The 24,907-nt window shown below is 32.3% G+C and overlaps 1 protein-coding gene across 1 annotated transcript in view; it reads left to right on the top strand.

Annotated features, from left to right (window-relative positions):
• LOC129294940 (receptor kinase-like protein Xa21) overlaps positions 1–22,709 on the top strand; it is a gene marked incomplete at its 3' end in the record, with an annotated part of 53,566 nt that extends 30,857 nt beyond the window's left edge. Inside the window, exons 7-10 of the mRNA XM_054933408.1 lie at positions 218–361; positions 20,777–20,848; positions 21,554–21,826; positions 22,152–22,709. Of these exons, the coding sequence (XP_054789383.1) occupies positions 218–361; positions 20,777–20,848; positions 21,554–21,826; positions 22,152–22,709 (1,047 nt within the window). The remainder of the gene's footprint in view (positions 1–217; positions 362–20,776; positions 20,849–21,553; positions 21,827–22,151) is intronic.
• Positions 22,710–24,907: the final 2,198 nt, after the last annotated feature.

Below are 24,907 nucleotides of genomic sequence, written 5' to 3'. Positions count from 1 at the left end.
TTATATACAAAACAATTTTGTTTGGTTTAAGAACTTCATTATTTTTCCGGACACTAGTTTCTTTTAAATACAAATTCACGAGTTATTATATCATAATCACAATAACTTAAAAAAAAGAACATTCATAAAATTATGTTTGTTACTTATTTTTCTTTTATCATAATCTTATACATGAGAATTCATAATAATGTGGTTTTTTTTTATTATCATATTGCAGGAAATATTCCTCAAACAATTGGTGACCTATCAAACTTGAAAATTATATCTATAGGTGCTAACAAGTTGTCCGGCCAAATACCAAGGAATACTGGAAAGTTGACAAAACTTCAAGAGCTAGACCTTAGTGGAAATAACATTGAAGGTATGCTTTCAACTAATCATAATCACATAATGTGTAATTTTCTATCATATTTGAGTTATTTTTTGAGACGGGCTATATCATATAAATATATATGTCCCCTGGAAGAAAGTGTCTCCAAGTCGTTCTTTAACAAGTTTATAGAAAATTAAAAGGATGATCCCGAAACATTTCTTTTAAATTTTAAAAGTTAGATTTGTTAAAAATGATTTACCATGCATGAACACTTGGAGCATTAGACAAATTTTATTATATATTTATCAAATACATAGAAAATATTCTCAATATAACTGCTGTGTGACAAATTTAAATTTTTTATATATTTAAGAGTTAATTTTTTTAAGCCAATATACCAGGTAATTTTTCATCAAATTATGATGTTATAGCTAATATACTTTTTCCTGTTGGTTATACATTTGTGTGTTCTAGAATTTTTATTTTTATACATGAATGATTCTTTTTAATTACTATTTGCAAACATTGGTTAGAACTAGAGACTTGTTGAAATGCTTTAGTTTTAAAGTCAGATAAAATGAACCATATATAATATGTGGCACTACAAAAGTTTTACAGTAGGAGCAGCAATATAATTCACATTTCTATTAGATTACGTCACCACTCTATGCTAGCTACTGAGATATTTACTATAATTCCAGTTTTAACTTCCATTAATTTGTCAATTTAAATTCCTGTGTAATTATTTTTTTTATATATTACTATTGCTAGAATTCTAGGTGTGAGGCAACGTTCAAAATGTGTTGATATTTCATATCAAAGACATCAAGTGTTAATAAAATTATCATTGATTTTCTTAATTCAATTGCACTACAACATAACATTTTTCTTTCTATACATTGCATGGATCAATCTATTTGGACAAACTAAAATTTGAACAGGCATATCTTAAAATATATATATATACTCATTAAGTATATTTATTTTAGAAAGATATTAACAAAATGTACTTTAAATATTTTATACATAGTCTTTTGGATGTTATATTTTCCTGAAAAATTGTTCAACAACCTTCAGTATAGTGATAAAGTAAAATATAAGTGAAATTTAAATGACATATTATATTTTTTCTATCAAAATGTATTCATATATACTATATATTGTATAAAAAGCCAATATGATGTATTTGGCTTGTGAATTGTGTTACGATTCAAGATATTTAATTTATATTGAACAGCATGTTTTTAATTTTGAAATATAATGTTTATTTTTTCCCATTGAATTTACAAAAGGTATTTTAGTTTTTGCAAGTTTAATAGAGGCACATGTAAAAAGATTTTGCATGTTCTAGTTAACTCCCTCATTTATAGCACTATCTTCTCATGGAATACATTCCAAAAGTCAGTGGTCTTGTTTTTTTTCTTTTTTATATTATCAATCATCTCATAAAGTTATATTGCATCATTTTAACACATTTCATGAAATTTAAAATCACAAAATCTATCTCTTTGTATCAGGAAAGTTTGTTTGGCATTTGTTTAGTATATTATCCTTTATTCATTTTCACTTTTGATGACTTCATTTTTGGGTTTTAATTAATTGTTTGGCAACATAAAGATGCATTGGAAATTTGATATACTATTAATAAATGATAGTTTGGTACTATCAATCATTTTATTCCTTTTTGTTCTTCTTTTGTCAGTTGGAACATAATCACTTGTATGAAAATGTTAATATCTACATCAATATTAAAATATAAAATCTCCATGTCAATGGTTTTCCTTAAACTGTAAACAGGAATTAATAAATTGGAAAATAGCACACTTTAGTCCCTATAAACCAGAATCAACATATCTGTTTTATGGGCTAAAAAAGAGGCAAACATATTCCTCAACACATAGTGCAAGATTTGTTTATAGTTGAGGTGTAGGGCAAAGGCGTAGGAAAAGATAAAGAGACTTCAAAATTTGGCCGTTGATTTTATTTTTTTGGTAATGCATAATAATTAACCACATCGTATATTATGTAACAATTCATTTGCAACGTTATATCACTTTTTGGATCCAGTTTTGACCGTTGTACGGAAATTGGCCAAGTGCTAGTTCCGATTCAACTGATTAAAATGGCTAGTCCAGTTCAATTTTTTAAGACTATATATTTTCATGTGACCATGTCATCATTAATTGTTTTTGGTATTTGAGTTTATAGTTTTATTATTATACTAAAATCTATCATGTGTAATTTTTTTTTCCTTGCAAAATTTATTTTTAAATTATAGGTAATATTCCCAAAGCAATTGGGAGTTTGAATATGCTTCAAATGTTAGACCTCAGTGAGAATAATTTACAAGGGATACCTTCAACAAAATATAATATTTATATTTTTAAATATTTTTAGATTTTTAAATAAATATATGAGCACCACTAGAAACATTTGTTTTTCTTTTTTGTCCTTTTCATTTGAGTTCTTTAATCATATGACAAACAATAATCTAAAGGAATTTTGGGTGATCATCCAAATTTGAAAATATGAACCCATTCACATCACAACCCATCATTATCTATTTCTTGCTATCTACCTTCTCATGCTCTTGCAAGCAACAAGAAAGGCATTATTTACATTTATATCTTCACCATCAATGATCATTGTACTTTAGAGCCCTCAGTTACACATTTAGATTTGTCACTTACAAGCACATGAATTGTTTTGTGAAATTTACACCACTTTGGTGTCCTTCAAATATAGAATTGTATTGCTCTGTTTTTTGGACTTCAAAACAGAGTTAAGCATGCAATACTGGTATTGATTACATGAAGATTTACCCTTCCAAATATGTGATCTTTTCATTTAAGTCTCTCAATAGTTTCTTTTTCTTCTATTTATTTTTCAATACTCAATCCATGAAGATTTTCCTTCTAATTTGAACTATCAGATTATGGGCTATCTATGTCTTTAATATATAGCTCTATCTCAACTTCTCCTTTACTATTTTTATTATGGTCGGAAATTACAAATATACTCAACTCTTCTAAATAGGGCTCAGCCTCACCATTTGTGTCAAGTTCTCACATATACACATAAATCCACATTCAATTCTCATTCAATCCACATTCACACATGTGGAACAAGTTACAAAACAACATACATGTACCCTTCACTGGGGCACCCTCGGTGAGATGCAATATCATATACATATATATACATAAGAAAGTTTTCACAACACAATTCATATTTTCCTTTCACATACACTTTTGTATTCAAGTTGGCAACTCAAATTCTAGATACAATTTTATACATTCATTTACACTAATGGTAGTCATATCACTATCAATCGAGCCTACTCTTTCCTCGCTTCCTTTTCCAGCCTTTTCGTACTCTCTTTATCTATGTACAAAGGTAACAGAGTAAGACATATGTCCTAGTAACTTGGATATAACCTCAATTATCAGTTAGTAAGAAAAATCATATGCATATACAAGAGATAAAGTAGCATGTGTTTTTGTAAAAACAATGTCATGTGCATATATAGGAATTCATTCTTATCAATCTCATCATGCTCATGCTAATGCATTCCTGGTTCCACCTAGCGAAGCAATCTCTATGTTGGACCAGGACTTCCAGTCACATAGAACAGGGCCCACCATACCTTTGTTCAGACCAGGTAATCCTCTTCATATATGGGTGGTCTCATAGGTCCATCATGGTAGAGTCAAGCTCTATGCTTAGGATCTTCAAGACTTCTTAGCCTTATGCAAAGTAGGACCATAACCCCTTATCCTAGTCAAGGGTATACTTGTGGATCATTCCATATGTTAGGTCCATCGTAGTGGAGTTAAGCTCTATGCTTTGTATCATTAAGATCTCTTAGGTCTGTCCTAGCGAAGTCAAGCTCTACACTCTTAATCATAACGTCTTCCTGGACTTACTCAAAGTAAGGCCGCATCTTCCTACCATAATCTAGGGTATACTCACGGATGCAATGCACATGTCTGCATATGTCCCTTCAAATTCATTTCATATATTATTGACACATCTGCATGCATATTCTTTCACAATATTAGTACTCTATATTTCATAACACAATGCACATAGATATATAAAAATATTTGTAAATAATTTTACAAATGAACAAGTAAAAGGGTTACTCCAGTTACCTTTTACCCTTACTACTAACGGTTACCAATCACTATAGATTCCCAAGCATGTAGATTCCCATGAGCAATGTCATAGGTGCTCAATTTCAATCAATTCTCAACATTTCATATAAGCATTGATTTAGCTGAACCGAATCCCTTAACACACAAACTAGTCCAATTGACACCTTTTGAATTCATAAGTCCACTATCTATAGTCATTAGCATTATAGACTATTCAAATGACCAAAACAACCTCCTAATATATTCATTTAAGCAATTTTCACCATTTAACCTAACTTTTAGGCTAAGCTCAACCATTCAACTCTATATTAGTCACAAAACCTTAGTTTCATATTCGATAGCCCTTTTTAAACCTTTCTTTTAGATTCCAATACTTTAAAACTTCTTGGTTCAATTTCTCAACAGAAGAAATTTAATGAAAATAGGGTTGAAATGAAGCTTAGGACTATGCAATACTTACTTGATAAGTCACTAGTCGAAGTTGACTCCCAATGACTAGATAATTTAAGCCCCAGTAGAGCCAAGCTTCTCCACCTCCTTAGATGCATTTTCCTCACTTCTTCCTTCTAATTTCACAAGCTGATCATGTCATCTTGAACTAATTTCTGCACATTCTACCCTAGTATATGCAAATTCTATTGTAGTGCATGGCACAGTGAGTTCAACCTTACTTGTGCTCACGTGTTTTGTCCCATATTGTCATTCTACCATTCAGTCCTATTAACATAACAATCATTAAACATGAAATATCAACTCAATATCCCAACCATGATCAATCCACTGATTACTAATTTATCCCTAATTATCAACTAGTTTTTGGATTAAAATTCAGGATGTTACAATTCTCCCTTCCTTTAAAGGAATTTTGTCCTTAAAATTCAAACACAACTATAAACTTACCTCACGAAAACAAATGAGGGTACTGCTTCCTTATGATCTCCTCCGTCTCCCACATCGCGTTACCAATAGCCATTCCTCACCAAAACACTTTAACTAGGCAGATAGTCTTATTTCATAACCGTTTCTCTTTGATATCCATTATCCAATCCGGTTCAGTTTGGTATGTAAGATTCTCTTGAAGTTCTACTTCTTTTGGCTCGATCACATATGATGGATCTGATTGATACTTTTTCAATTGTGACTCGTGAAACATGTCATGTATCTTGAATAAAGGTGGAGATAAAGTGATCCTATATGCTATAGAACCCACTTTACTCAGAATCTAATATGGTCCCATATATTGAGGTGATAACTTCTTAGCTTGTATGGATCTCCCAATACTAGTCATTAGAGAAACTCTAAGAAATACATGATCTCCTACCTTAAACTCTAATGGCTGATGCCGTTTATCAACATAACTTTTTTGATGGCTTTGGGCAGTCAGAAGCCTCTGCCTAATAACTCTGATCTTTTATATGGTTTGATCTATAATACCTAGACTAATCACGCTTCTTTTACTCAATTCGACCTAACATAAGAGCGATTGACACTTTATCCCATATAATGCCTCGAACAGTGCTATCTGAATACTTGAGTGAAAACTATTATTGTATGTGAATTTAGCTAAAGGTAAATGGTTGTCCCAGCTACTTTTTTATTCCAAGGCATATGATCGAAGCATGTCTTCTAAATTTTGTATCATGAACTCAATCTGCCTATTAGTTTGTGGATGATAGGAGGTATTGAACCTCAATTCAGTACCTATAGCCCTCTATAGTACTCCCCAAAACCTTGAAGTAAACTGAGGTTCTCAATCTGAGACCATGTCCTTAGGTACACTGTGTAGTCTTACCACCTTTTTCACGTACACCTCTACGTACTTTTCCATATCATAAGTGGTCTTAACTAGCAAGAAGTACATTGACTTCATCAACAAATCCACAACAACCCACATTGAGTCATATTTTGACTGAGTCCTTAGTAAACCAGACAAGAAGCCTAGTAAGATACTATCCCATTCCATTAGGGAATCTTTAAGAATTGAAGCATCCCAGCTGGTCTTTGATGCTCAATCTTTACTTTTTGACATGTGAGATATCGGCTCACAAACTCGGTAACATCTCATTTCATACTCGCTACTACCAATGCTTCTTCATGTCATGATATATCTTGGTTATACTAGGATGCATCACATATCTGCTTCGATAAGCTTCTTCCAAAAGCTTTATTCTGATTTCCTCATCCACCGATATACAAATTCGATCTTTGTACAAGATGAACCTATCATCACTGAACCAAAAAAGAGTAGTATGACCCTCTTCTATATCCTTTCGTACACTTGACAAGAATTTATCTTCCAACTGTACTTCCCATATCTCTTTCCAAAATTCATTGGAAATAATCATTGAGTGAATCACATTTAAGGTGTAATCTAATGCTTCAAGCTGCACCTCTAGCAAAGACATCAACAATTGGTGTTCTTGAACCATTAACCCAGCCATATATAATAATTTCTGACTTAAAGCATCTGCTACTACATTAGCTTTCCTTAAATGGCACTTAATCTCAAGTTGTAACCTTTCAGGAATTTCATCTATCACCTCTATCTCATAATGCGCTCTTTTTAATCCATAAGATATTTTAAACTCTTGTGATCACTGTGCATATTAAACTCTACTCTATAGAGATAATGTTGCCAAATTTTAAGAGTAAATACTGTAACTGCCAACTTTAGGTCATGTGTTAGATAGCTCTCCTCATGAGGTCACAACTATTTAGATTCATATGCCACTACTTGGTCTTCTTGCATTAACACGCATCCTAAGCCCTTTAAAGAAGCATTTGTATAAACCTCATAAGGCAACCGTGGATCAAAATTAATCAACACCAGTGCTAAGGTTAGCTTTCCTTTAAGCTTCACAAAAGTGGCTTCACACCAATCATCCGAAATGAAAGGATGATCCTTCCTCATTAGTTAAGTCAAAGGAATAGCTATTTATGAAAACCCTTGAATGAATCTTCGATAATAGCTAGCCAAATCTAGAAAACTTCGCACCTCAATCACTAAGCTTAGCCGTTCCTATTGTAACACGACATCTACTTTGTGAGGATCCACTAAAATCCCCTTAGCTGACACTACATGTTCGAGAAATCTTACCTCTCATAGCCAAAATTCACATTTGCTTAGTTTGGCATACAATGATTATCCCTCATAATACTTAGCATAGTCCTTAGATGCCTCACATGATCTTCCTCATCCTTAAAATATATTAGTATGTCATCTAAGAACACAACAACAAACTAATCTAAGAAGGGACGGAATATACAGTTCATGTAGTCTATGAAAACTGCAGGCGCATTCGTCAACTTGAACGGCATCACCAAGAACTCAAAGTGACCGTATCAAGTATGAAATGCTATCTTAGGTATATCCTCTGTATTTACCCTCAATTGATGGTATCCAAATCACAAATCGATCTTAAAAAACACTGAAGCTCCCACTAGCTGATTTAGCAAGTCATCTATCCTTGGGAGTGGGCACTTGTTCTTTATTATCACCTTGTTCAGTTGCTTGTAGTCATACACAATCGCAACCTGCCCTTCTTATTTTTCACAAATAGGACTAGCGAACCCTATGGCGACACATTATAGCATATAAAGCCCTTCTCTAACAATTCCTTAAGCTACTTCTTAAGTTTCACCAATTCTAAAGGAGCCATTTTGCATGGAGCTTTCAAAATAGACTGAGTACCAGGTGCCAAATCAATGGAGAACTCTACTTCTCGCTCTGATGGCAAATGAGATATCTCATCTGCAAATACCTTAGGAAAATCATTTACAAGTTGGATTTCATCAACACTGCTACTACCACTGCCTTCCATTGCAAAGAAAATGACATAGGCCTAACAGCCTTCAGAAATAAACCTTTTACCTTGTACTATTGATAACAATCTTGGCTAATTAGTAGATGTTATGGAAGTCCCAGTAGGTATCACATGAATTAGTAGCAATACCATCTTTCTGGCACAATCTAAAATAGCATTATTCCCTATCAACTAGTCCATTCCAATAATCACGCTAATTGTTACAAAGGAATCAAGATCAGATCTATCACAGAAGTTCTACTATTAAAGCACAACTCAATTCCCTTACACACCTTACTAGTCTTATCCAGTAATCTAAATGGTATAGACACCTTAACTATGTAAGGTAATCCATGCACAAGCAACTCCAGCTTTTTCACACAATCATGTGACATAAATGAATGAGTGGCTCCAAAGTCAAATAGAGCCTAAACTCTTTTCTTGCATATAGAAATTGTACCTGTGATTAGATTTGGTGCCATTTGGGCCTCCTCCTAGGAAACTATGTACACTCAACTTAACACCATCGGTCATTACTTAGAAGCTCCCCCTCAATTATCAGGGCAATCCTTCACAAAATGGCCCATGCCACTACAGATGTAACACCTTCCAAAATGGTTATTGCCACAAATCGCACACATAGCTGAGCACATAATGCTCACACAAGATATAAGGGTGGTAGCAGTCTGACTTAATTGTTGTAGAGCTCTAGAATCTCTAGCCCTACTAAACCTCCTGCCCTGGGCAATTACTCCTAAGACTATAATCCTTTACTGAAAACTCTCTTGCCTGAGGATCCAAAACCACTAGTACTAGAATTGCCTCTCTTTAATACCCCTCCAGTTGGGCCTAATAGAGTAGAAAATTGCTTATAAGTATCTCTTCCCTTCTCAAAATCTACCTCTCGACCTCGTCTTGCAGCTATACAAAGTCGATTGCAAGTTTCCTCATAAGTAGCCTCCCCTAGTAAGGCTATCTACCTTCTATATTCAGGGCATATTTTCTCAATTAATCTCTTAGCTTTTACTTACTATCATCCCTCTCATGCAAGTAAGTCATAAACTTTGAAAGTTGGTTGAACTTTTTCATAAATGACTCTTCATCCATGTCTCCCTGTTGAAACACATAAAATTCTGCTTCCTTTTCATCTTTGAATGCCGCAAGGAAGTAGTAATCAAATAATCTCTCTCTGAATTGCTCCCAGCTGAGTCGACTACCACCAGAGGGTCTTACTAAATGCCACTAATGCTTGGCATCTTCTACCGGCTATATTGTAGCTAATATCACCTCTGCTCAAAGGAACAGGGAATAACCTCAAAACTAGTTTCTATTCTCTCTATCTAATTTTTCACATCTCCCTCTCTCATACTACCATTAAAGGTTAGCGGATTCAACTAAACACTTGCCTCGAGTGTTATCCAAAAATCACACAATTAAAATAAACCAAGTATGGTTAAGGAGTTAATCCTAAAACCAACTTAGGAAACAAATCATTTAAATTACTAAACAAATACACCATTATAAAATAAACATTGAAAACATTTAGAAAAAAATTTATAAGTTCTACTTATAGTGCACGAAAGAAAACTAGGTGAAAGCAGGGTAAAAAGTTACTGTCATAATAATATTAAATTACTGTCATGATAGCCCTTCTAGGCCAACTTCCAGGAGGCACCGTTCTATCGTCCAACCTCTGATCGAAGTAATTTTAAATCTCACACGTCAATTATAATTATTACTAGCAGTGTATAGTCAGATTAAAATTTAGACACGTTATAAGTTTGGCATTTTTGCTGTCATGACAGCACATTTGAACCAATTTCTAGAGTGCACAATTTCATTATCTGACCACCAATTAAAGAAATTCCAAAGTGTACATGTCACATTCAAATAGTACTACAATTGTACTAAATTTCAAAAGGATCCAATGGTCGGATCAAAATTCATGTGCATCCCAACATCAGCAATTGTTGTTGCCATGATAGCATTATATTGTTGTCATGAGGGCTTATCTAGACTAACTTCCAGAGCACTCTGCTTCTTTGTTCGATATCCGATCGAGGTGATTAAAAAGCCCACATAAAGAATATATAAAGTTTTACTTGTGACCCAAATTTCCAGAAAATCCAACAGTTGGATTGAAATTTGGACAATCGGATGTAAAAGTGTAGCTTTTTGGTAAAAAACCATTTTCAAAATTGTACAAATCTCATCCTAATGGTTACAAACCTGTAGGAACACTTTGGACATGTCAAATAGAATTAGGAGTACCTGATAGAATATTTTAAATGATGGAAAAACCCCTTATATCAAAATTTGACCACATAGGTGCCATTTCCCAAAATGGACCCTAAGCCCCCAAAATTTACAAATCACACAAGAATAGCTAAAAACCATTCCAAATACATATACACATATGAATACACGTGCTAAACATTTTCACTTAGCTCAGAGATCCCCATGGGGCCCATGCACTTACTCTTTCTATCCAAGGTGTATGTTTGTCCATAGCACACTATTTGCAATGCAACCACCTTACATTTGCTTATATAATCATATATATACCAAAATAAACACTTGCTTGTAGTAGAGACTTGTTCAACCAAATAAATCCAGCAAAACCACACTCTATAACCAAGTTTCCTAGTCACAAGTCTACAAACAGACAAAAAATTCATATAAAGCTATACAATCCACACATATTCACACACATATATATCATCACATTCTACTAGCACCCTAATCCTAAATACATTACAATAGATTTTCTCAAAAGAAAGGGGTTGCAATTCTTTACAATCCACAAACAACCCCTAGCTCTGCTCCTTTCCTCGTCTAACACTGGATCCTTCGGCTGGACCTAGAAATATTAAAAAGAAAAGGGTGAGACAACCACAATTTCAGTAACAAAGAAATCTACATTTATTATTACAAAGTAAGATATAGTTGAATAAATGAATAATATATTAAACATAACATACTTTAGTCATTTAAAATGCATGAATGCATTATATAGGCTAGTATGACCTTTCTTGACTTATAGAATGCCCCTTGGCACTCTTTAACTCATAGGTAAACCTTATACCCACTTCTACCTCCACAGGCACAAATATAATCTAAGGCATGATCAAATCCACCTAACTTCCTATGCTCCTTCAACATGAATCCTGAGCAGTCGAAGCTAACTTCCTCTTAAAGCTAGCCTGACTTACTTTTCATGTGAGGGCTACCTTGGTCTAGACACTTAACCTCACACTTTATATGTCAAATTCTCTCCCCCATTGAGAGATGTCGAACACTTAATCCAATAACTACTTTAGTGTACTGAGCCCATAATATGAAATGTAATACTGAGCACTAGTAGTGTGCCATAGAATATCACAAGTCCATACCTTCCCATGGTAAACTCCCATTGAGATTATGCCTTTCACTCTTATTTACCTTTCTTGAGTATTGACCACTTTAATACTCTAAGGTAGTATAACAAATATCACTCCTTCCTTAAGCAGTTCTTTAGCCTATCTAAAGTACCTAACTCAATTACACTTCCTTAAGTGAAACTTCCATTCTCTATATTTACAAACAAACAACCTCATTTCCATAAAAACATTATTGTTAAAAAAATAGAAAATACATGTGCACTATTATCCAAGTAGTACCTATAAGTCTTTATAAAACACAATTAATTTCATTTAATCATTTAAAACATTTAATGCATGGTAGCTAGTAATATTTATTAAAAAATAGCTAAACAACGCAACAAGAAATATAAATTCCCCTGTTACCTCAACCCTTTTATACCAAAAGCATTTCCCTTTGTACAAAATGAAACTTGGCTTGTTCCTTAACTTCTCAATAAGTTCCACCAACAATTCCCTATAACATATAAGTGATCCACATCACTTATCATAGCAAATAGCATAAAAGAAGACTATAATCCATCCCAATGGTCCATATATTAAACCAACCATTCACATAGTACCACTTAACCACCAAAGCTATGTATTAGCCATCATTAGGCCAATATTCAAACCATACAATTTTTAATCAACCAAAAACCTTCACTTGGCATTACCAACTTTCACAATTAGCCATTATAATGAAAACCAAGGCTTAGTTTAAATCTTATTGGATTCAAATAACATAATTATAACCAAATAAACAGGCTCAAACCGTTGAAGAGTGAAATCCAATCTCTTAGGGTTTGATTTTTGCCCTAAAACTCCCTTTTTCATCCAATTGCTATCAAAACATTAGAGCACTATATGGAAACTCAAAACAACCTCCTAAAGACCTAAAGAAACCAAAGATTATAAGAACAAAGCCTTTAAGATTAAGATCCAAAATTTACCTCTTCCAAAAATTCAAGAAAACTACGAGGGAAGGAAGAGGATTGAAGTAGGGAGCTCACCTACCACATAACTAAGCTCACAACGACCACAAAGCCTCCTGGATTTGAGTCCTATCTCTCTCTCTTCATTTTTCTTCTCCTCTTCTTCTCTCTTGGTATTGTGCGTTTTCTTGCTTCTTTGTTCTATGTTTTTGCATTTTTTCCCCTTTAAAAACTGAACAAAACAATTTTAGGGAAAATTAGAAGGAAGGCCCAACATTTCTTTATTATAGGATAAAAGCTCGGGTCAACTTTTGTAATTTTTCCCTTAGTTAAAAATAAAATAAAACTAAACTTTTACTTAGTAAAATTCAAACTTTGGACTTCTATCAAATTATTCTTAATTTTAATTTAATTATATATATTTTATTTTAAAATAAATCCAAGTCTTAAAATTTTTGGGATGCTACATTAATCGTAAAAAAGTCTTCCAAACCTGATCTATGGGAATCTCCTAATCTTCCCTACCGGTCACTGGCCTACTAACTGAAGCGTGGAGGTCACTAGGCCTACTCACTATCCCTTAGGTTGCTACTTAAGTTCTACTCTTACCTTAACCTCAAGCCTTGCCTCCTGCTCTAGCCTTGACTCCTCGTGATCCTTATTATGGTTCAGGGCATCATAGCTAGCTAGACTTCACTAAATATTCAGCGTTACTTCTAACATCCATGCCATAATTAGGTCATTACCTTAAGGTTGTTCCGATGGCACCTCTGAATCTTGCACATCTTGGGCATTCTGAGCCTATGTGTGCTATGAAATTCTACCACATCCCCTCATAGCTACCATTGAATAACTATAGCTTTACGTACCTTTCTCCCTCCTAAGGAGTAAAATCAAGTAAAGTTAGTAAATATGTGGTTAGAGGCTAGAAAAGAGTAATGAATGTATAAAAGTTGCTAACTAACATGATGCAAGGCACAAAGAGACCAAAACCAAAGAAAGCTAACACCAAACTGTAAAGTTCCTACTTATTCTGGACTTTACCATTTCCAATCACACAATTAACAAACACAATCACAATAATATAAGCCCTCGAATTGTTTTCAAAATCTAGGATCCTGACTTCATTAAACATAAATTCAAATATTATGGCTAACGAATGTGTATACACAATTCTATGTCTCAAAGAGCCATAACATCTCTCCTTTAGAAAAGTGCCATGCGCTGCGACTTAGACCATATGCTGCAGCATGTGGTACGAAGCCATGAATCTGTTCTTCTCTGTGCCATGCACCGTGGTGTGGCACACGATGCAACATGGTGCATCTGACAGCAAGGCAGTTCAAAAAGTGAATTTTTACAGCACGCCATTTCCACATCTAATGTCTGACCGGAGTGATTCAAGCAGCCAAACGAAGCTTACAATGCAATCTATGTAATGAGATGAGTTTGGACTTGATCCAACGGTCCAATCTAAAATTTGACACCCGAAGGAAAAAGTTACTTTTTCTTTCAAAACTCACACCCTAAGTGCTCAAATCTCATTCCTAATCTCATTAGACTACTCTGGGTCTTGAATCAAGTCCAAAAAGACTATATACACCTTATTAACACATTACATCGCATATATCACATCATTCACTCAAATTGACCTCTTAATGCCACATTACACACTTGTAGACTTATATAAGGCACAATCTATATAATATATACACATAGACATGTTACACCTTTAACCATCTAACTCTTACATATGGGGCTCCACCTCACCATATGGTTAGGAATTACAAATATAATCGACTCTTTCAAATAGGACTTAGCCTTACCATTTATGTCAAATTCTCACATATACACATAAATTCACACTCAATTCACATTCACACAAGTAGAACAAATTACAAAACAACATACACTTGCTTGAATGATATCTAGACCTACCCACGTGCCCTTCACTAGGGCACCCTCAACAAGATACAATATCATATATATATATATAAGCAAGTTTTCACAACACAATTCGTATTAACCTTTCACATATACTTATGCATCCTAGTTGGTAACTTGAATTCTAAATATAAATTTATACATTCATTTACAGTAATGGTGATCATACCATTACCAATCAAGACCACTCTTTCCTCGCTTCCTTTCCCATCCTTCTTGTGCTCTCTTCACATATGTACAATAGTAACAGAGTGAGATATACATCCCAGTAACTTAGATATAACCCCAATTACTAGTTAGTAAGCAAAATCATAAACAAGAGATAAGTAACATGTGTTTCAAGAAAAGCAATATCATATGCATATATAGGAATTAATTCTCATCAATCTCAGCATGCTCATACTAATTCGTTCCTAGTTCCACCTAGCAGAGCATTCTCTATACTTAGATCAAGACTTCCAGTTACATAGAATAGGGCCCACCATACCTCTATTCAGACCAGGTAATCCTCTTTGTATGGGTGGTCTCTTAGGTTCGTAGTGGTAGAGTCAAGCTCCACGCTCAGGATCTTCAGGACTTTCTAGCCTTACATAGAGTAGACCACGACCCCCTACCCTAGTTTAGGGTATACTCATAGATCATTCTATATCCTAGGTTTGTTGTGGTGGAGTCAAGCTCTACGCTTTAGATCATCAGGATTTCCTAGGTTCATCCTAATGGAGTCAATCTCTATGATCTAGATTATTATGATTTCTTGGACTTATTTAGAGTGGGGCTGCATGCCCCTACCATAATCCATGGTATACTCATAAATACAATGCACATGTCTGCATATGTCTCTTTAAATTCATTTCTTACATTACTCATACACCCGCATGCATACTCTTTCATAATGTTGCTGCTCTATCAGTTTATAACACAATGCACATAGTTATACAAAAATACTTGTAAACGATTTCACAAACAAACAAGTAAAAGGGTTACTCTAGTTACTATTAAGAGTTGCCAATCACTATGGATTCCTAAGCATGTAAATTCTCACGAGCAATGTCACAAGTGCTCAATCTACATAATGTAGTGTCCCTCAGTCAATTCTTAACATTTCACATAAGTATTAATTCAACTAAACCAAATCCGTTAACACACAAACTAGTCCAATTAACAACTTTTGAATTCATAAGTCTACTATTTACAGTTATTGGCCTTATAGGCTATTCAAATGACCATGACAACCTCCTAACACATTTATTCAATAATTTTCACCATTTAACCTAATTTTTAAGCTATTTTAAGCCTAAATCCTCAAAGCTCAACCATTTAACTCCATACTAGTCACAAAACCTTAGTTTCATATTCAATAGCTCTTTTTAAACATTTCTTTTAGATTCCAGTACTTTAAAACTTCTTGGTTCAATTTCTCAATTGATGAAATTCAATGAAAATAGGGTAGAAATGAAGCTTAGGTCAATATTTACCCGACAAATCACTAGTCGAAGCCAACTCCCAATCACTAGATAATGCAAGCCCTAGTAGAGCCAAGCTTCTCCACCTCCTCATATGTGTTTTCCTTACTTCTCTCTTCTGATTTCACAAGCTGATCACGTCACTTTAAGTGATTTTTGCACATTGTGCCGTGGCGCATGTAAATTCTGCCACGGCATGTGGCAGAGTGAGTTCAATCTAACTTGTTCTTATGCGTTTTGTACTAGGATTTTCATTCTACCATTCAATCTTATTAACACAACAACCAATCAACACGAAATATCAACTCAACATTCCAACCATGATCAATCCACTATTTACTAATTTACCCTTGATTAGCAGCTAATTCCTTGGATTGAAATTCAGGATGTTACACCATTATTGTACGTATGCTCTAAAAATATTTTTTTAAGTTATGTGAAGCTCAACAAGTATGTATTAAAAACTGAAGAATAAAAGAAAAAATATATATAATCCAAAAAAGCCATACTTATTTTTTGGCTATATTTAAATGTTTTAAGAATGAACTGTAATATTTTAAAATTTTTTAACTTAGTGTCTAACCTCTACATCATGTATAAAATGTATTTAATTTTTTTGCAATCTAGCTAGTTATGTTCCTTTTTTCTTCATGCGTCTATCTAGCAAATTGTTGGAATTAAAAAAAATTACAAGACTATGTTCTAATTTTTATATTCAAATTTCCTATACTTTAATCTACCTTGTCATATTATATATTATTTGTGATATGTTTCTTGCTTAGATAAAATGGGAAACCTTTATCTAATTTTTATTGAATTAAAGCTCTTCTTTAACAAAATATGAGAGTGCTACTCATTTTTGTTTTTATGATATCTTATCATGCATCAATATTAAAATGAGCTCTGTCTTTGTTTTGTTTTTCAATTACTATGCACATTTCAAGGAAAAATCTTTGTGCAAGAATAATGCCTTGACAATCATTCGATTCACTCATGCTAATTAGAACATGCCTCAAGAAGGTTTTTACATGTTTGGATAATAGTCCAGTAAAGATGTGTCAATAAAATTTCTCTCATATTTTTAGTTTAAATTCATTTCTACCTTTTTTTTTTGCTTCACACATAATTATGATTTTAATGCCTAGAAAGGTATGCATGAATATTTTTCTTATTTTGATTCAATTAATACTCTGCAAACTTATATTTTTTTCATTTACATCTTCACTATCTTTGATCATTATACTTTAGATCCCTCAACTACATATTTAGATTCATGGCTCCACATGCACAAGAATTGTGTTGTGAAATTTGCAACACTTTGGTGTCCAACAAATGTAGAAATTTCTCAAGGCTGAATTCCAAAAAACAAAATTCCTTTTCTTTCACAATAAGAATTTGAACACAGAACCTGATGATAGGTTGCAAATAGAGTTTCCATTGAACCACCAATTTTCTTGATAGATTTGTCTCAATTTTTATAAAAATACTCTTAAAATACCTTACCATAAAGTTTAGTTCTTACTAAAATTCTTGGGTTATTAAATTTGTGTATGTGTGATTGGTGTTAGTAGCTTACCCTCAAAATTAAATTAGAGCTAACCCTAATGCAATATAGGGCCCAACCTTAGGTCATCTTCCAAGAAATGGTTCTAGCTTAATCAAAGATTATCTAGTGAAGTAAATAATCTATTTGTGGAAATTTGATTGCCTAGTTACCTAACTAATTATCTAGTGAATTTAACTAGCAAACTAAACCTAATTGTGAATGGAATAGACTTCCCTTTTAAAGTAACCCTAGAGTGTTGCTAATGGAAGAATCCTAACCTCTAGTTAATTATGGCAGTTCTCTCAACTTCTCTTCCTTGGCTAAAAAATGTGTTTACTTAAGACAACTATCTTAAGTAACCTAACATCACTAATTCAATTCCCTAAGTGCTATTGCAAGCCCTTTAGGTAGCTTCGCTAGCTTAGCTCAATAATTAACTAAGTGTTTAATTAAAATTCATTCCTAATTGCCACTGCCCAAATCTATACTTACAATCAAAACTATGAAAACTCAAGCAACTCATCAAGTATTCACCACACAATTACATGCTAGGTTAATACAAGACATTCACTAAATGAAATCACATATTACAATGCAAAATCACTAAGTGGCCAAAATTCCAGCAACAAGAAGAACATGAAATTTGACTCAACAATTTTGTTTCAACATTAACAATTACAAGCAACCATGAAACTATAGTCAAATTGAACTATAACCAACAATAGTCATAGTATTCTAATGAAATTGAAACAAGATGAAGAAATTGTTGAGCTTAGCAAAGTGAAGACTTCAAATCTCCTCTTCTATCAACTCTTCCTTAGGATTCCATGGAAAATTTAGCTAGAAAACATCAAGAACATCTTGCTCCTCCAAGAACTCCAAGAGGCCATAAGGTTGAAGGTGTTCATTGATGGATTGAGCTTCAAATCTCCTTGCAATTGGTTGGGTTATAGTTGGCCAAGGGAGAGAAGAAGAATGGTGGAAGAATTTTTGAAGTTTGATGGGTGGATGAAGATTTATGGGTGCTAGAAAAAATGGAGAAAGTAAAGAGAAGGTGGAGAAAATGAAGAATTAGAAGAATTAGAGAGAGAGAATGGAAAAGATGAAGAAATTTGTGTCTTAATCTGAATTCAAGAGGTAAGAGGTGTGAATAATTAGTTTCCCTTAGCTGAAGCATCAATTAAAAAATAGGAAAAGAAAATAAAAAGGAAGCGGGAGCCTTGTCACACTTGCAAGGTGGCATTCTCTTATTGGCTTGTAAATGATTTCAATGTGTGTCTAATTTACCATGTGACATCCACATTTCAAGCTGATTTAATCCTCCAAAATGCCAGAAATCATGTCCTAAATGCTCAGCTTTGACCTTAAGGAGTGTTGACTTCAATTGCCTAATTGATGCACAATTCACATGCCACCACCTATGTCACATAAATCACATAATTCAATTAAATAACATGTGACATAATAAAATTTAATTAATGTTTAGAATTAAATTTATAATTAGAAGGAAGAATTTATTAAAATAATCAAGTTCCAGACTGTAAAAAATTATATAAAATTTTCACACAAAGGGAAACTGAAAACTAGGTCAAACTAAGACACTTTAAAAAGTGTTGACTTTTTATCTAATTACTTCAAAACTAAAATGAATCTCAAAAATGTAATTTGACCACTCATCAACTGAACATGAAATGCACTTTGTTAATTTTTCTTGCACATTTTTTTTTAAAGTTCATTTTTTAGACCAAAATATCCTAGTGCATTGAACCTAGACACTTTGGCAAAATTCTAAATCTAATGCACTGTGTCCACTTTCAGGTGATAAAAAATTAATAAAAGAGTTCTAATTAAATGTGTAACAAATGTGTTCTATCAACGCATAAAATATCCTACGTCTATAATTCTTTATGCATAAAAATACCTTAGTTTTGGTTAGCTAAAAAGAGACTTAGTTATTGTTAATTTTAGTGATATTGGTTAGGATGTCTTCTCTTCTGCAGCCTTTAAGTTCTTTTTCTTCATGTTATGTTCTTATTTGCAACATTTTTACATTATTTTCTAAGAATCACTATGAACAAGATGCATTTTATTTTTCTTTTTCACCTTTTGTTTTATTATAAGGTATCAATAAGTTTGTGCATCTGTGAAATTTCTTGTTGTAATAATTATTTATGCATAAAAATTCTTTGGTTATTTTTAATTTTTGGGATGCTAGCTTGGGAAGCCAATTTTTTGAAAGAACAGAGATATGATGTTGTGTGCAATACAATTTTTCAGTCATTTCTATTTTTGTTGTTGTAATAATTTTGACTTAACTAGCATTGAAAACTTAACTATACCCCCAACAGCTTATGATGCATTACTGTCAAAATTTTCAACTTAACTATACATTCAGATTAGTAGTTCACATACACAAGAATTCTTTACTTTGTTTAGCTCTGTTTTCTGGGCTAAAAAGTATAGGTAATTATGTAATACTGTTCTTGATGATTCTATGAAGATTTTCCCTTCTAAGCCCATGCTTCTTTTCTTTGGAATCTCTCAATTTTTCTTTTTCTTCTATCTATTTTTCACACATCAAAGTGATGAAGACTTTCCTTTTAATTCTCTACATGGAGAAATGCATGAGAGATAGATATTGAACTATTAGATTATGGGTTATCTTTGTCTTTATAGCTCTATCTCAACTTCTCCTCCTTTATTGTTTTCATTATCTTGTCTTCTTTTGACTTCGCTTTTCCTAATTTAAAAATTGGTGAAGAATACGTTATTAATAGTTTTAAAAAATTATCTAACGTTTTTCTTTCCTCTTTTATTTTCAACTTCAAGAGTTATATTTTGATCGATTACAACAACTTTGATGAATCGTTTTTATATAACATTGCAGGAGATATTCCCAAAGAGATTGGTAATCTTAAAAGTCTGGAAATTTTATATTTACACAGGAAATTTTATTTCTCTAAAAAATTATTTAATTCATTTGTTCTAGAACAATTCCTTCATTTAAAAAAGGTAAAACTACAGTATCAAAAAACAAGTAAAACTATAATCTTTGGATTTTTAACAAAGTTAACAATGTAATAGTATTCTTAAAATGAACGAAAATATTGGAAATACCTTATGCCCAGCTAATTTGTGACTTCTAAATGGCATTAGACAATTTGTGCTTTAACTAATGTACTGTCCCTTATGCTTTTAAGTGTCAATCTTCTTTCAGGTCATATACCCAAAAGTATTGGAAACTTGACCATGCTTCAAGATTTAAATGTGAATTCCAATAGCTTGGAAGGTATTCGTTCAAAAAAATCATAGCATTGTTATCTATGTTTACTTTATCTGTTGCTAAATTACAAGAAATATTCCTAATGAAATTGGTCATCTTAAAAACCAAAACATTGTGGACACGTTTTAACAGTTTAAAAAATTATATATAATTGCCACAATAATTTTTCCAAGTCCCTTTTTAATTTTGTGCAAAATCAAAAACATTAATTTTTATTTATTTATTTTTGTTACCCCATTACAAAGATATTTTGTAAGACATTGCGATATTTGAAATTGAAAATTTAATCTTAAATCTTAATAAGTTTTCTCATTTTTAACCATTAAATGTTGGAGAGGAGGCACGTTTAAGTCATAAAAAACAAGAGTATAATTTAATTTTTATATTTAGATTACAATGCTCGACTATGGTACAAATATATAAAAAGTCTTTATCTTTTATTTATTTTAACAGAATTCTTTTTTAATTATTTATAAGTTGAATTATATTTATAAAAATAATTTAAAGAATCTATGTAAAAGATAAGTGTCCATCTTGTCAGTGTGTGCGTGCGTGTGGAGAGCAAGGTAAACTCTTGATGTAGAACTTGACTGACCTAATATGCAAAGGAGTATGGACAATGGTACATCTCATTTGTTAGATATTTGTCTTATTTACTATTTTTATTATTCACTTTAAATAACTTCACCAAACTTAATATTTTGAATACAGGTTTAATACCTATGGAAATAGGAAATCTCCATAAGCTTGAGATCTTAGATTTGTGGAATAACAAGTTGAGGGGATCTATTCCGTCCAACATTTTTAACATTTCAACTTTGAGATACTTAAATCTTGGAAGCAATTCTATAACTGGCAATCTTCCATCAAATTTCAGGAATCTCACTAGTTGCTATGAACTATCCTTGGAAGAAAATATTTTGACAGGATCAATTCCAAAAGTAATTGGTGGCTTACAAGATCTTCAATATTTGAGTCTTGAAGGCAATGAGCTACATGGCCTAATCATTGATGAGATATGTGAAATCACAAAGCTTGCCTATTTATTATTAAGTAGAAACAAGTTTTCTGGAGGAATACCACATTGTTTAGCAAATGTTACCTCTTTACGAGAATTTTACTTGGACTCTAATAAGTTAATTTTAGAAATAGCCTCCTCCTTTTGGAATTTGAAGGATATATTGAAAGTAAACTTATCTTCCAATATTTTAGTTGGAAATGTATCATCAAATATTGGAAACTTAAATGCTCTTATATCATAGACGATCGAATTTAAGAGAACCAATTGAGAGCAGTTTATTCATTTTAGGATGGCCAAGGAGGATATCTTATTTTGAAATTCTAGAAGCAACTAATGGATTTGATGAGAGTAACTTTCTTGGAAAGGGGAGTTATGGTGATGTGTTCAAAGGAAAGCTTTTGAATGGGATGATGGTTGCAATTAAAGTATTTAATTTTGATTTTGAAAAAATGTCTAGGAGCTTTGAAGTGGAATGCAACACAATGCGTAATGTGCGCCATTATAATTTGGTGAAGATCATAAGTAGTTGTTCCAATGTTGATTTCAAGTGTTTGATCATGGAGTTCATGCCTAAAGGGAGCCTTGAAAAATGGTTATATTCTCATAATTATTGTTTGGATTTTCTACAAAGGCTGAATGTAATGATAAATGTAGCATCTACTTTGGAGTATCTCCATCATGACTTGTCAACACCGATAGTTCATTGTGATTTAAAGCCAAGTAACATTTTGTTAGATGATGATATGGTTGCTCATGTGAGTGACTTTGGGATTTCCAAACTTTTAGATGAAGGACAATCAAAAACACATACAGAGATGATACCTACAATTGGATATGTTTCACCTGGTAATTATTCTAAACCGAGCTTCATGATGTTCTTTTTGCACCAATATTTTGAGAATGCTTTTTTTCTTAATTTCTTTAGATTACATTGGAGTCACCTTATTAAATTATACATATGAAATCTTTCATACTTTATCACATATTATTTAAATTAATATCTTAGAAAATCAATATACAAAATATTCATTACTTTCTATTAGCAAACTGCAATTGTGTCCACAAAGCATTAGATCTTCTGTATTTTCCATTCATTGAGCTTGGTTGCTTTAATTATTTTTATGTGTATGTACATGATATGAGAGGGGGGATGTAAATCACTACAACATGTATTTTTGTTGGATCTAAAGACAATTCTCTCAAGGATTACTTTCTTGTATTGGTTTATAAAATGTAATAGTGTAATGATTACACAAGAATTACCAATGCAAATGATCAGTTTTGAACCATTTATCTTATTTAAATGTATATTTTTAATTTATTCTGGTTTGTAAATTATGATTATGAGAAATAAATTGATTTTTTTTTGCTTGAATCCAATTCTATGCAGAATATGGATCAACTGGAGTTGTTTCAACAAAAGTAGATGTGTATAGCTATGGAATTATATTAATGGAAGTGTTCACAAGAAAAAAACCAATAGAAGACATGTTTATCTCAGAATTGAATTTGAAGAGTTAGGTAAGTGACTCAATGCCACATAAAATAATTAATGTCATAGACTCCAATTTATTGCAGGGAGATGTTCAATATACTGGTGATATATTGACTTCTACATCCAGTATTTTTGAATTGGTATTAAATTGTTGCATTGATTTTCCTGAAATGCGAAGTAGCATGACGGATGTTGTTGCGTCATTAAACAAGATCAAGAACATGATTATGCAAAAGCATCATCGTTGACATCTTTAAACAAGAAATACTCTATTTTCAATTTATATTGTATATTTCCTTTCAAAAACATGCTTGGCACATTACTTGTATGATGTATGCATGTTTTTTTACCAAACATGGAAGAAAATAACAGTAGTTGTAATGATTGTTATATCATATATGACATGGTTGATGAGATTTGCCAGCAACAAAAGAGTACATATGCATACATATATATATTTTGCAGGTTAGAATGGAGAGAATGAAATAATAAACTCATTGGAAAAATTACAAAACAAGACTCAAAGCTTGTTGGGGAAAATTTCAAAAGGAGACCTCACCAGATTTTTATTATTTTTCTTATAATATTTTTATAATAAGAAACAAGGGCACTTTAGTAATTTTCCATATAAGAAAATAAAACTAAGCTTTGGCTAAAGTAAGATTCAAACTTTATAACTCCATATAAATAACTAGTATAAATTTCCCTAGGCCACTACTCCTCATTTATCATAAGATTTAAATAAATAAATAAAATATAAATTGAAAGAAGATTTATTTAATTTAAAATTTAGGGTCATTACTGTGAACTAATACAACATAATTTAATTTGGAAGGAATGGAAAGGAGTGATTATTCTTTTTAATATTTTTAAAGCAAAAAATACGTTGAAGAAGATTCTACAAACTATATTTTCAATCTAAAAATGCATGGATGAGTGACTAAAATTATCGCTACCCTAGCAAAATAATACTAAGCAACACTAATGTAGTACTAGTGTGAACATAGGTTGATCTCTGTGAGAAAGCTTAGTTGAAAATTTAGGTTTGAAGTGTGTTACAAGTGAAAAGGTGTTTGGGATAGATTTAAACTCAGTACCATAAAAAAAGAAATAAATGATGGTTCTTTTAGTCCATAAATGATGGTTAATACGCGTTATTTATGTGGTTGACATTTAAAGTTTATTAATGAATGACAGTTATAAAACTTTCATTTAAAATAAAATTTTTATAGAAGCACAAGCGAAATGAGAATATAAATGACGGGTAAATATGTTACCCGTCATTTAAAGTCTAGATAAATGACGAATAATTTATTTACACATCATTTAAAGTATACTTTAAATGACGGGTATTTTACCATACTTTAAATGACGGGTAAATAAGTTACCTATCATTTAAAGTCCAGATAAATGATGGGTAACTTATTTACCCGTCATTTATTGTAATATAAATTACGGTTATTTATATAACCGTCATTCATTATATGTTTTTTTTAATACAGGAGCTATTTTTATACCAGCCCCTCTACAAAAAGAAATCAAAATAACA

This window comes from Prosopis cineraria, unplaced genomic scaffold, assembly GCF_029017545.1.
Source record: "Prosopis cineraria cultivar Desert tree isolate PC_DT_omini unplaced genomic scaffold, ASM2901754v1 PC23, whole genome shotgun sequence".
Taxonomy (NCBI): domain Eukaryota; kingdom Viridiplantae; phylum Streptophyta; class Magnoliopsida; order Fabales; family Fabaceae; genus Prosopis; species Prosopis cineraria.
This window is presented reverse-complemented; position numbering and strand designations above follow the sequence as displayed.